Genomic DNA, 13809 nt, shown 5'->3' on the forward strand with positions numbered 1-13809 from the left:
AAAAGCAGCTACAAGTGATTAAACAGTTTTTCTGTGAGTTATTAGTGCTTTTTTTCTGTTTTGAATTTTTCTGTAGACATATATAGGAATACTTCCATATATATATATGTTTTGACTTTCTGCAAACCTTTTGTGGGGGTACAGCTGCCACCCACACACACACACACCTCAGGCCAGACTATGATCTCAGAAATGCTCCTCGGGCCTTGGCCTTGACAAACAGCACTGGGACTGACCTCCTCTTTAGCTTATCAGAAACACTGTCTCTTCCTGGGAACTTATGTTGTCTAACAAGCTCCTGTTTTTTAACAGGGACAGAACAGAATAGCCTTGGAAACTTATTTTTCTCACCTGCATAACAACCCAAGTGGAAAAAGTTTTTGTTTGTAACTTGTCAAGAAAGTCACTGAGCTGAAATGCATCCAGGATGGAAAATTACTATGATTAAAGGCAACTCTCTAGCAACTCTATAAACAGTGTTCCTAAGTTGAGACCCTTGGAGCTCTCCTGAACCACAGTGGACTTCAGCCACTCTCCCTCCGAGTAGGATGGCTCTCAGCTGATGAGCTCTCAAGCTTGCTGTACTCTGTGCACTGCTGCTGAACTTCATTGCCAGAGCCTGGGCTGGTAACCCCACTCCTCAAGGCTCAGCCCTTTGCCCATTGAGTAGATGCAATGGTATCTGACATGAGCACTTCACTGAACTTGAGGGAAATTTTTCACGGGTATACACCTTGGACATATTCCTTGAGGTCTCTGTGTGCAGGTGGGAATCTGCTCCAGCAAATACACTATGAATGTTGCTCTCTTGGATTCTTAAGTATCTTAAATTTGTGAGTTTGGCCTGTGAGTTACTGTAGTTTTATGTAATTCTATAGAATCTTTGTTAAGTTGCTTAAATTAAGTGCTGTTAAGTGCTGTTACTTTAGGCCTAAACTGCTGGTCAAGTCCAGGGCTAAGTATGGTAAGGTGCTCCCCTCTGAACCTTGTGACCCAATTGGATGGTCCCCCTTATTTCTTTTATCCTTACCCTTTCCCATCCTTACCCTGTTCCTAATCACTAGCCTCCACACAGACCATTTTAGGTTGATTTTAGTTACAGATTGATTTATTTTACATTTTAGTCTGATTTTTGTCTATATGCTTTAACCATCTAATAAATGGTAAATGTTGCCAACAAACTTTGTTGTGCTTTCACTTTTACATTAAACCTGCTTTTGATGATACCTTTGCTGGTGATTTGAGCCACATAAAACACTCATTTGTGACACATTGCAATGACAGTGCAGCATAAACATTTTAAAAGTAGCCGTAGCCCCATATCCAGGACAGAAAATTAATGATGTGATTAGTTAGTAGTGCAGTTGCATAATTTGTCTTCAAAAAATCCCTTTTACCGTATTTTCTGCTTGCATTAAAATATTTGACCTTTCTTCTGTTACACACAGAACAACATCAAGGCCAAACCCATCTTCCATCAGTGTTGGAGAAGTTCTCAGCAGGAGCTCATTATTAACACAGGAAGACCCAGTGTTTTCCTCTGTAGAATATGCTTTGGCTCTGCAGAGTCTCAAAAAAAAATCCACTACTTCAGTACTATCAGGTTGTTAGTGTTAGCCATCAGTTCATTCTAACTAAACCATAGGCAATGTTTCTGCCACCAAAGACACTTAAAAGATTGATGGCTTGAACTTGCCTTGAAGCATTATGGAAAATGACTGACATACTACTGAACAACAAAAAGTGTTATTGTGACTACAGAGAAAACGGTTCTAGCTCAAATTCTCATAGATACTTTTCTTTAAGAACAGAGAATTTTATTGTTACCTGCAAAAACCACACAATTTCAACCTTGGTTTTTTTCTCTCCTGACTGAGAAACCATTTACCCCCTTTCTACCTAGTTTATGGAATAATACCCTTAAAATCATGAATTTATAGTGACACAAAACTTTTTATGAAGGGATGGAGAGCCAGATAGACATAGTGGCTCTGAAATCCAAGCCCAAAGATTTAATTACTTTCCAAATTAAACAGACAGTAACACTTCCAACAAATGTCTATTCATCCCTCAAAAATATCTTTTGGTATTACCTTTCCTTCATTTTACTTAAATTGATATTTTTAATACATAAAAATTTTGTGTTCTCTAAACATTACTCGCATAGTAGTTTTAAATGACTGTAACTACTTAAGAAAGATGTTACTATCTTTAACCATACTTATATTTTATAACAAAAAATACCTGAAACCAAACCTATTCTAACGTACAAAGTTAGTTATTTTGCTATGCAGTCTTTTCTGCATAATGACTGTTAGGTAGTTTCAAAACTCGGGTTTGCACATAAAGCACAGAATAAAAGTACAACATAAATAAAATCGTTTATTACATGTATTTTAAAAGAGCTCTACAATATGCTTTCAAAACATTTTATACAGCGTTTTGTTTTTCAATATGAAACAATTCACATAGGGAGAAAAAAATCTCAATACATAACTATAGTCATTATTAATGTATTCAATTTGTCTGTCATACAAAAAAGCACAGTAACTACAGACTGAGTCTCTTCCCTGGTTTTATTCTCGCTGAAAATGGAAAAGGATAACATGTATAAAAATAAAACTCCTTTTACCCTTCATATTCAACAAGTACCACAAAGTTCATGCCACTTCAAAAACTATAACAAAATTGAGCTTGTTTTACTTAAATAAATATGAATCTATTTAAATAGTGAAAACAATGTCATATATCTTACAGATATGTTAATTTGGAAATAAGATTAAGAACTTCAGATTTCAACTATGCAAAAGTTGCATAACAAAGAAAGTATCCTAAAAGGTCCTTTTTTCAGAGGAAAAAAAGAAGAAACAAATTTCATTCTTGTTCATAATGTATGAATGAAGCTCCACTGCACTTACACTTCTTGCCAGCCTCATTTGCACAATGGACAAAACCATCTACTTACCAGAAAGTATAACTACAAATTCTATTAATACAGAATCAGAATTATTTAATTTCTGCTAAAAGTAATTTCCATTCTCTTATATTTAATGTAATGAGAACATCACTTCCTGACAAAACCGCTCCTCTGAGTTATTATCATATCTTAGAGAACATTTCTTTTACTGGTTCACTATGTGTGCTAGAAGGAAAGGAGACTGGAACAGATAGTAAGCCCATTTGTAATGTTAATGGTAATTTCTTGTCTTCTTTTCTTACAGAAAAATAGCTCAGTAAAGTATGAGTTGGCCAAAAATGCTAGAAAAGGCAAGGGATATACAAGGAAGTGGACTTAATGAAGTAGTGAAATGGATTAATTGATTATAAATCCTAATATTATAGCATTGTCTTTCTATATTTTATAAAAAGGGAAATTATCTAATTCCTCATCTATAGCTCTCCAAGCACATTACAAAGCAGTTATTTCTTTCTGTCCTATAGAAATCAGAATGTTCTATAACACCACATCAACCTCATTAAACTTTCTCCCCTTTTTCTACTCTCTTCTTTTTTATGTCTTTTATCTAAAAATAACCATTTTTTAAAAAGTATAGGATAGATACAGCAAGTGTCCTTTGCTTGCAACATATGGGGAGCCAGAAGAAACTAAAAGGACCTTTTTTTCCATATTTTGGAAATTACCTTTTTATCTTTACTTTTCTGATAGTTATCATTGAACATAAAATACTATATGGGAAAAGGTGAAACTTAAACTATCTTATTTATGGAACACTGCAAATTGCTGCAACACTATTGATACAATATGCATGTGTATTTATAAATTAATTTAGCCAAACAGAATGCAAAATGTGTGTGTGTGGGGTTTGCTGCATTTTTTAAAAAAATCCCAACATTAATATCTCACAAATTATATCAAGTAGACAGTTCTTAAGACAGTAAATTAACTTCACCAGGTCATCTCTGTAATAGAAAATGTAATCCCCTTCAGTTAATTGTTTGGCCTAATGTAAGTGTTATATAATTATCCAACCAAAACATTTAAAAATATTATTTCATAGGACATTAACCAGTTTTGATAAAACTAATACATTCTCTGCTTGTCCCTCAGTGGAACTAAGCTTTAAGCTCTCTTTAAAGTGAATAAGGTGGTGTCTTTTCAAATGTGGGGCCTGTCTGAATTTTTTTCCACAAACTAAACATTCAAATGGTTTCTGTCCAGCATGCATTAGGTGATGTCTTCCAAGCTTAGAAGGAGATTTAAAAGTTTTAAAGCAGATACTGCATTGATATAATTTGTTAACAACTTCACTTTTTTCAATACCTTCAGAAAAATCATGCCAATAGCTGTAACAGCTTTGCTCCGTTTCCAACGATTTACTGCACAAATACTGCTGTGGGTTTCTACTGCTGGTGTCAAGAACAAAATCCCCTGACTCGATTTCAACTTTGATTTCAGCTGCTTGGTTTGACTGAATCAGCTCACATTCTTGAAAACCAGATGGCTGTGAAGGTGTTTGAGAATAACCTGAATAACCCACAGGCTGAGAAGACTTAAATTCAATGTGATCTCCCGGACGATTGAAAAGTTTGTTCAGGTTTTCAAATTCTACCTGGCAAACAGGGCTTTTACAGGATGTCTTTTCAGTATGGGTGAGCTGATGTCTTTTTAAGTGAGCTGACTGTCTAAATGTCTTCCCACAAACATTACAGCCAAAGGGCTTTTGTCCCGTGTGTATAAGATAATGCCTTTGAAGTTTGGATGAAGATGGAAAAATTTTTTCACATCTGTCACATTTACACACTTTGTGTCTGTTATGTATATTTTTAGCAGAAGCTGAAAAAGCACAGTGAAGTACTTCTGGATTATCAAAGGAAGTATCATTTGATGAACAATAAAAAGCATTATCTTTGTTATCCAGTGAATCATTGACGTTTAAGATGCTTTCACCATTAAGCACATCTTGTAAATTACTGCCCAGGTCAGGAGGTTGCAGGTACTCTTGCCAAGGTAATGGCACAGCAAGCTTTCTTTTCATCTGATTACGGACTGACTTGTGCATGTCCCGCCTGCTCTGGCGATCCTTGGAAGGTTTAGTGGACACATGCTGATCACAACGCTGATCTCTAGCTGCAACCAGGTCAGGACTTCTAACATGACCTGATTTAATTTTTTTTCTGTCAGTCAGAGAAAAATCTGTCGCCTTTCCTCCAGTATGCTTCAGTTTCATCAGGGTCTTATTTTTCCTGTTTACTGTGTGTCTGCATGCTGTTGTACCCCTATTTGAACTTCTGCTGTCCCTTGAATAACAACATTTGTGCAAATTTAGAACATGCTCCGTTTCAAAACACTGCTCACATGCTGGGCACTGAAAGGGTACAATATAAATTGAATGCACATCATGTGGATCATTCTCCTCTGACTTGTGTGTGCCAACATTCTCAGAACTATCCCTCTTTCCTTCCAACAGGTTGTGTGGTCTGGGATATTTAAGAGCCTTTGCTTTGCATACAATATTGGGGAAAGTCTTATTTTTGGCATGGAGCTGTTTATGCTTCATGAGTTTGCTCTGTATTTTAAATCCCTTCTGACAAAAACAGCACCGAAAAGGCCTTTCTTCTGTGTGTGTGAGCTGATGAATTTTCAAGTGTGTTGACTGTCTGAAAGATTTGCCACATGAAGAACACTTAAAAGGTTTCTGGCCAGTGTGAATAAGGAAGTGTCTTTCTAGTTTGGATCTTGATGGAAATGTCTTGTTACATGATTCACAAGTGTGAGTTTTCTTCTTTCTCCTTCTGGCACCATGTAGATGATCTGACTTGAGACACTGATGCAACATCCACCTCTCTTCAGTTGTAAAAGGTTTCCAGCACACAGAACAATGAAATATGCCACAAGCAACCCTGTCTTGTTCAGAATTCACATAGTTTTCTGCTTCCTTTGTATCATTCTCATAATTCTCATTATGAAGCTGCTGATGCTTTAAGAAAGTGATTACATTTTTGAAGTTTCTGTAACAAACAATACACTTGAAAGGCAGATTATGGGTTAACTGATGCCTCTCCAGGTGGACTAGCTGCCTGAATGTTTTATTGCATACATGACATTCAAATGGCTTTTGACCAGTATGTATGAGATAATGCCTAGCTAATTTTGATGGAGTTTCAAATTGTTTATAGCACATATCACAAATATACGGCTTTTTCTTGGGTATCTTGACAGCTGTTACACAATGCTGCACTTTTAACATTTTTAAAAGGCAATTACACCTCGCCTACTCTTAATTTCTTCAGGCAGGTGTTTCAAGTGAAATCGTCAATTGCACACTAAAATGGAAAGCTGTAGAAGCAGCAAATTTTCTTAGGAGAGAAATTCTTAAATCCCACAGGTCCCTAAAATAAGAAAGAGAGTATTATTTAGCTTGCATTAATACATAATTGCCTAAGTTTGTCTCTTGTTTTCTACATAAGATACCAAAAGTATCTAGATTAGCACACTCTTGATTTAATTTAGCTTAAAATACTTTCCTTGTAACAGAGTAATCACTAGTTATGTTACATGATACAGAAAAACTAGATTACTTTCCAGAAGAAAAACAAGTAATCTGTCCAATAAAGGCACCTGTTCTTCCAAATAATGCACAGTTCAGCTACATTATATTAATTTTAAAAAACAAGACTTTATTGTAATAAATGTCTTCCCTACAACAGTAATTCTAACTCCCAAATATAATATTTATGAAGACAAGAGAAAAAAAGAACTAAGATTTCTTGCACTTCAGAAATGCATTAAATGAAGGCAGTGTTAGTGAAAAGAAAAACACTTAACTTTAATATTTTTAAATTTACTATTCACATTTCTGCATCTTATTAACTGTATCCAGCAGTATAATCAATTTTGATTTTTCTCAAAATTGTAAATGCTGGAGCCAGTAAGCAAGAGCAACACAATAGCCATAAACTACAACCATAACAAAGACAATTCCCAGGACATGGAAAAAACACAGGCTATGTTCACTATCTCACACTAAAGTTAGAATATCAAGGTTATGATACCTAACGATGCATATACTATGAAGTCATCATGAATACCAAGGCAGTTATCATAATTCACCATAATTATTGTTTCAGTCTAAACCAAAATAATAAAAGTTTTAATTTTCTTTGCATTTTCAACTGATGGAACGCAATTGGGCAAGCTACTGAGTGTCATCTCAATGACTTACAAGAAAAAAATAATTTGCAAGTTTCTGAGTGCAGGACAAGTTATTAAAATATTCGCAGGAATGGCTAGAAAATACCTCAACCAAACATTTAGCCCAAGCCTTCCACTTTGAGGCGAACTCATGTGTAGACAGCCTTCAAAGTGGCCTTAAAAACTCCAAGTGAGGGAGGTTCCTTAACTTCAGCAGGGCTCCTGCTTCAAAGTCTCACCTTCTTAAGAAGCTTTTCCTTGCACACAGCTGAACCTTCCTGTCCTACAAAGTTATTTTCAATGTTCTCTGTTGCAACTATGTATTCGAAGTCTGCTTTCTCCCCTTTTGTTTTAAAACTAGGGAAAGTATGGGTTTTCTAAATATTGCTTTTAGGTCCACAAAAAAAAAAAAAGTGTTTTTAATCATCTCTGGACTAATTTCAGTTGGTCACTTCATTCCTAAATTACAGCATCTAGGACAGATTAAGTATTCCAGTCCTCAAGCATAGTTCAAACAACAGAATAAAAATACCTCTATGACATTACCTATATAAAAGGGATAAAGGGAGCAAACTTTAAAGCCAGAGCACAACAGTTAGCACTTGTGAGTTGTAGTATCAAACTACCATTTATAGTTAGCAGAAATGTCTTGTGTATCTCAAAGTTACTACAAGTTGCATATTTATTCCACATACCAGCAGAATAAAAAATTCATTTCTTCAGTGTCTCCAAAACCCCCGTCACCTCACAAAGAGTTAACATCCTTATATTGAAAAAATTCAGAAGTATCCAAAACATCTATTTAAAGTAGTTGCAAAGACTAAAAACCTACTGCAATTTAAAGCCAGTTACAATGAGATTCACAAAAATTGCACAAAGACTGAAAATATCTGTCTAGTCAAGATTTTTCTTAAGCTTAATGGAAAGGAAATCTGGTCATGAGGCAGAATTGTACCACCCCTAACAGATGTGTTCCTATATAAGTGCAGGCCTTAATGAGGAACACACGGAGGTCCACCTTAGATGTGACTGTCACTACACTGAGGAGTTTCTTAAACTCACTGATACAGTTCAGAAGAGATAAAGCAATTGAGAAAGTCAACTTTTCTTTTCCTATTCTCTTTTCCTATAGAATTTTAACAGCTACTCAGTTTCAGCCTTCTTTTGAAGCTGCAAGAAAACACAACACTTTTAGGAGACCCCCTTTTCCTCCCAGTTGTTGTCACATCACGTGCAACCTGGGAGTTAAGACAGAGTAAGTGTGTGACACCAAATGCTTTCTAGTTTGTGCTACCATGAAGCTGAAGACAGGCAGGCTGAGAAAAGATTCTCTGCTATACTGAGTTTCTGTGCAGCTCAAGGCAGCCTCCATTAGCAGGGAAAGAAAACCTCCTGAGGAAGAACTGTAAAGAGTTCTGAATTTCAGTTAACATACTGTCATACAGATCTAATTTACACATCACGAAAATGCTCAAACACTACAGTGACATGCAAAGAAAAAAGTCCAAAGTAAGAGACAGCTGTGGCATATTACACAAGGGATTTTGTATTTAGCTTATAAATTTTTTAAGATTTTATCTGGTGAATGAGGAAAATGGTCTGTAGTACAAGGTGTCAAAAGCAAAGTAGAGCTTCTTTCTGTGATCTTGCTGCCCTGTGAAAGACTGAAGGCTCTGATAAGCTAAACCAAGGGGATACAAGGGAAGGAGAAAGGAGCCAAGATGGGCATTACTGTGTGGCCCAAATATATTTTCAAATCCTATTTACTAAGGACAGACTTCTCCACATCTATTTCAGGGTTCTCTGTGCCTTGGAAATCTAAGGAATAAACATGCTGCTGCTAAAGATCAAAGAGCAAAAGACAAACTTGGAATATCGCTTCCTGTTAGCCTTGAAAGTACACAGACTTGTCCTAATTAGTTAGAAAACATACCTCCCTATGTAACAAGGATTTAGTTTATGGCAGAGGTCCAATTCAATATTAAACTGACACTACTTTTCATCTTGGCTGCAAGGTCACGCAGAAAAACAGAATCAAGAACTTATGCAGGCCATTGAAAGTTCACAGAGGACCCTCCTAAGTAGTACTGTTTGATGATTAACTGTTTCCTTAATATTACAGATGGTAGCAAGCTGCAACAAAATAAAAACATGATGGAAGAAAATTCTGAATTCAGATCCAGTCTTTACTAATCAGAAAAGTTTGCATTGTGTTTTTTCTTTTAAAAAAAACCAAAAGAAAACAAACAAGCTCCAACAAAAAAATTAAACAAGCAACCAGGAAGTCCGCTTTAATAAAATGAAAAGCAAGATCTTCAATTTAGGACAGAATATTCAACTAGAAGGGGAATATCTTACTAGGTTATAGAGCAGAAAATATCCGGAGTCTAAGTTGGAACAGAAGGTGAACCTACCAAGGGCTACCATCCGTAGCAGGGTGGGTGAACAGATGTAAAGCTTTGAGAGAACATAAATCTTCCTTATTGCTTAGTTACTACTGTTTAGAATTCAGCTGGAATATCCAGTTTTGAATACTGCCCTTCTACTCAAGTCAAACATATGAACTAATTGAAATGAATGAATTTAGAGAAGATCAAGAACAATCTGACCTTAAATGCAAAATATAGAAGAAAAGATTAAAGTAACTGGAAATATTTAAGCCAAAAAAGAGGAGACACAATTAAAAAAAAACCAAAACACACGCACACCCTGCAAAACAAAGCAGAAGAATCACTTTTAGGAAAACACAAATAAACTGTTCCCTTAACCATTTATTGCTGTGAATGAAAATGGCTTCAAAGTACAGTAGAGAGGATTCAAGTATATTATTGTCCTTACCACTGCAAAGTTTTTCTTAATCAGCATACAAATAAGTTATGTTGGGAGATTGCTCTGCCTACATTGGAGGTTACCAAAGAAGGTTGTACAAATGCTCAAATTCCCACACCCACACAGCTGACCCTAGATACAAGCTGACCCAAGATACATACTCTTGCTTGTTTTCTGGTGACTCATCATTGGAATTGAAAACAAGCCATTTAGGAATGGAAAATTCAAAATATTTCAAAATTGGCCATGCAGGATTCTTCTGCATTATTATTGGTATATTTTCAAATCCTTGAGGGATGCTAATGCTTAAATTTTCCCAGAAACAATTATATAAGAAAACAAATTATATTAATAGATGTGTGAAGAAACGTAAATTGCCTCCAGTAACACTAATGACACAACAAGAAAGTGAAAATCTAGCTGCTGATTTATGAAACATAGCATGCCAGAGAGAGAGAGGAACCCGAGCACCAAGACAAACACACTGCCCGCGAGATTTCCTCACCAGCTCTCCCGAGAGAAAAATTCAAATTGCTACAATGGGGGAACAAATCACACCAGAAATGAAAGCTTCACCCGCCAATTGCACAGAAATCAACATCAGGCATTACGGCTCCTCAAAGCTAACACCCTTCATTCTCCCGTTTTCCCTGTAATTTCCCAAAACACTTCCTGAAGCAAACCAAAGTGCAAGATGTATGACGGTGAAGCCGGGTTGGTTTAAGGACAAACCTACGCTGTGCTTCAGGGGCCTGAGCCCTGTGCCGCTGACAGCAACACTCCCCACCAGGACTCACGTAAATCCCGCTACAGACCCAAGAGCAGGTGGCGAGTGGCCCTTGCGGACAGCACACCGCGCACGCACACACATGCACACGCACACACATACACACGCAGCCGGGGCGGCTCTCCCTCGGTGCACAGCGGGTCCCTGCCGGGCCCGCGGCCGCCCGGCCCCGCCGCGCCTCCCCCGCGCACAGAGACCACCCCCGGGTCAGCCCCGCTGTGCCCCGGGGCTCGGCAGCGCCGCGCCGGGCCGTGCTCGGCCCGGGGCAAGGGCAGGGACCGGGGGCGAAGAAGGGAGCGACCTGGACAAGCAGCTACCGCACCTCCACCTTCCTCATCTCTCCCGGGATTGCTGCCGCCTAAACGCTTCCCCCCGGATGGCACCGGGACAGCGGGAAACCCGGTCCGGAGCTTTCCGTTCCCCCGCGCAATCCGGCCCCGCCCGCCGCCGCTGGGCCGGGCCGGGCCGGGCTAGGGCCGGGGCCGGGGCCGGGGCTGGGGCTGGAGCTGGGGCTGGGCCGAGGTGGGGAAAGTGCACCGCCTTCATTTATGCCCGGGCGTAAAGTGCCCCAGGCTCTGCTGATGGATTTTTACTCGGTGTGACACGTTTTTGCCTACGAGTAATACACATGTACTACTTCTGCTTCAGCATCCTAAAAGGAAAAAACCGATTCCCGGTGTTTGCAGGGTTGCAACTAAAGCACGATGGCAGTTATATATACCCTGTTGTGTGTTAAACGCATCCTAAAGCCAAACCTAGTGGCAGAAAAAACCAGGAAATGGTAGCTGGAAGGGAAGAGGAAAAAAGACACCTACCCGGGAATTCTAAAAACACCTTAAATAACTCGTGCACGCAAAGGTCCCAGTTTTGCCTCCTCTGCAGGAGAAAGGGATCAAACAAATGCAGGAGCTCATGGATTGAAGGATGGATGGGTGCCCTGAAATAGTCAGATCTCCCTTGGTGGCCACAGCTTGGCTGAGGTTACTTCAGAGGAATGGCCAGCAAAGGGCTGAAGACACACAGGAAGAAACCATTTACAGTTGGGTCCTGCATCCAGTTCAGGGGTCCCTATCACAGGAAAGACATGAAATGGCCACAAAATACATCAAGGGCCTGGAGTACCTCTCCTATGAAGACACACTGAGAGAGTTGGGGCTGTTCAGCCTGGAAAAGAGAAGACTGGGGAGATCATACAGCAACCTTCCTGTGCTTAAAGGAGGCTTATAAGACTTTCCAAGGCCCATAGCGGCAGGACAAGGAGCAAGGGTTTTAAACTGAAAAAGAGTAGATTTAGATCTGACATAAAGAATAAAAATTGCACAAATAAGAGTGGTAGCACTGGAACAGGTTGCCCAGAAGCTGTGGATGCCCCATCCCTGGAAGTGCTCAAAGTCAGGTTGAAGGGGCTTTAAGCAACCTGGTCTAGCAAAAGATCTCTTTGTCCACAGCAAGGGGTTAGACTACATAACCTGGGTTTGGTCCCTGCCAACCCAAATCACTCTATGATTCTGTGTCACAAAAGTACATGCAAATGGTACAGCAAAGTGTAAGAGATTAATCATAAATGTCTGCTAATAAAACACAAGGACGTGGTTGAGGCTGGTTACTTTGTCCCAGCTGGGACAGAGAATTTCTAGTCACTAGACTTCTGACTTAGCCACCTGCATTTACAGCTCAGTATGCACTTCACTAGTCAAATCTTAAACTCTTTATTGAAAGCACATAAGACAGATTGCAGATATTTTCTATGTTTTTAATTTATTATTTTTAAGGTATCTGCCATATCCCAGGAATTGCAGAGGACCAGTAGATGTCTTCCATGCTTTCCTTTTTCCTTAAAAAAATAGACAACTCACCAAACCCCACCTATTTAAACATCAGATAATTGATTTGACTATCTTTGTGAGTGAAATTGCAACAGTGAGGACAAAATAAGTCATTCCCTGAGATAAAGTTTATTAGAGGTTCATTTTTTTAATATAGATACATTTTCCTGAGAGCTTTGCTTATTTTCTTTTGTTCATGCAGACTGAAATTAAACAACTAATTATTTGCACGTGCAGCACTAATTTCTTAGAGAAACATGACTTCTAGCTCACTCTTCCTTTTTCAGCTGTCCTTTTGCCAAGACTTCATCTCTGTACAATAAATGAGGCTAGGATCTGACTCCTCGCAGGAGGAACAGAAGAGGGCAGAACAGACAAAAAGTCAAAGATACAAATTAGTAAAGTTTCAAAAAAGCTACAGTAACTTATATTGTCTTTCTGCTCTGGGTGTTAAGCCCTGTCTCCCAGTTCTACTGGGAATTCAAGTAGAAATAATGTATGCTGATGAAACTCCAAAAAACTTCTGTGTATATAAAAAAATAATTGTTTATTCATGAATGGTGTACACATCAATGAGAGAGAAGTCGCCAGCATTTACAGTATCTCTGAAGATACCTAGGAACTGCCCTTTTCTGATACCTAGAAACGAATGTCTGTAGAACAATCACTACCTCTTAGCTTAGCAGTGTTAGGAATCAAATAATTCTCATCACTGGTGGTATCAATAACATCTGACCTTGTTTAAAACACACAAGCCAAATTTTAACTCTACAGAACAAAATTTATTTCCATTTAAGCTTAAATCTCAAGCAAAGAGCTTAGCTAGTGTTGATTGTTGCTTCAAAAGCACACAGTCATGTATCAACGTCACTGAAAGGAAGCCAAGTCTTGTGGTGAAAATGAGGATTGGGACAGCCTAGAGCTGCAAGCTTGGACACACCGTAACCACAGGAAAGACACTTAGGCTTCTAGATATCAATCCCCTAGCTATTAAATAATAATTTCCACATGTATCTAATAAAGCTATTCAGAAATATTATCATTTAATAACTGCAGGTCACCTGAATATATCTATTTCTTTTTGAAGCATCCATTTAATTTTAAAGTATATCCAGCCTTAGCAGCCTGTTCATGAAACCTCTGGTCTGGTCTGGTCTGGTCTGAAGCAAGTAGACAAGCAGCTGAGGTCTGCATGTGCCTGGCAACAAACTAGT

The 13809-nt window shown here is 38.5% G+C and overlaps 1 protein-coding gene across 3 annotated transcripts; it reads right to left on the bottom strand.

Annotated features, from left to right (window-relative positions):
- Positions 1-2362: 2362 nt before the first annotated feature.
- ZNF770 (zinc finger protein 770) lies at positions 2363-11229 on the bottom strand. Of its 3 annotated transcripts, none has more exons than XM_085062001.1 (2): positions 11092-11229; positions 2363-6351 (listed from the first exon to the last, which is right to left on the bottom strand). In XM_085062001.1, the coding sequence occupies exon 2, from the start codon at positions 6207-6209 to the stop codon at positions 4014-4016; it is 2196 nt and encodes a 731-aa protein (XP_084918127.1). In that variant the 5' UTR covers positions 6210-6351; positions 11092-11229; the 3' UTR covers positions 2363-4013. The 3 variants fall into 3 exon arrangements, with proteins under 3 accessions (XP_084918127.1, XP_084918126.1, XP_084918125.1); XM_085062000.1 differs by having other exon boundaries at positions 2363-9286; XM_085061999.1 differs by having other exon boundaries at positions 11071-11229.
- Positions 11230-13809: the final 2580 nt, after the last annotated feature.

Source organism: Lichenostomus cassidix, chromosome 5, assembly GCF_008360975.1.
Source record: "Lichenostomus cassidix isolate B80296 chromosome 5, HeHo_3.0, whole genome shotgun sequence".
NCBI classification, from domain to species: Eukaryota; Metazoa; Chordata; class Aves; order Passeriformes; family Meliphagidae; genus Lichenostomus; species Lichenostomus cassidix.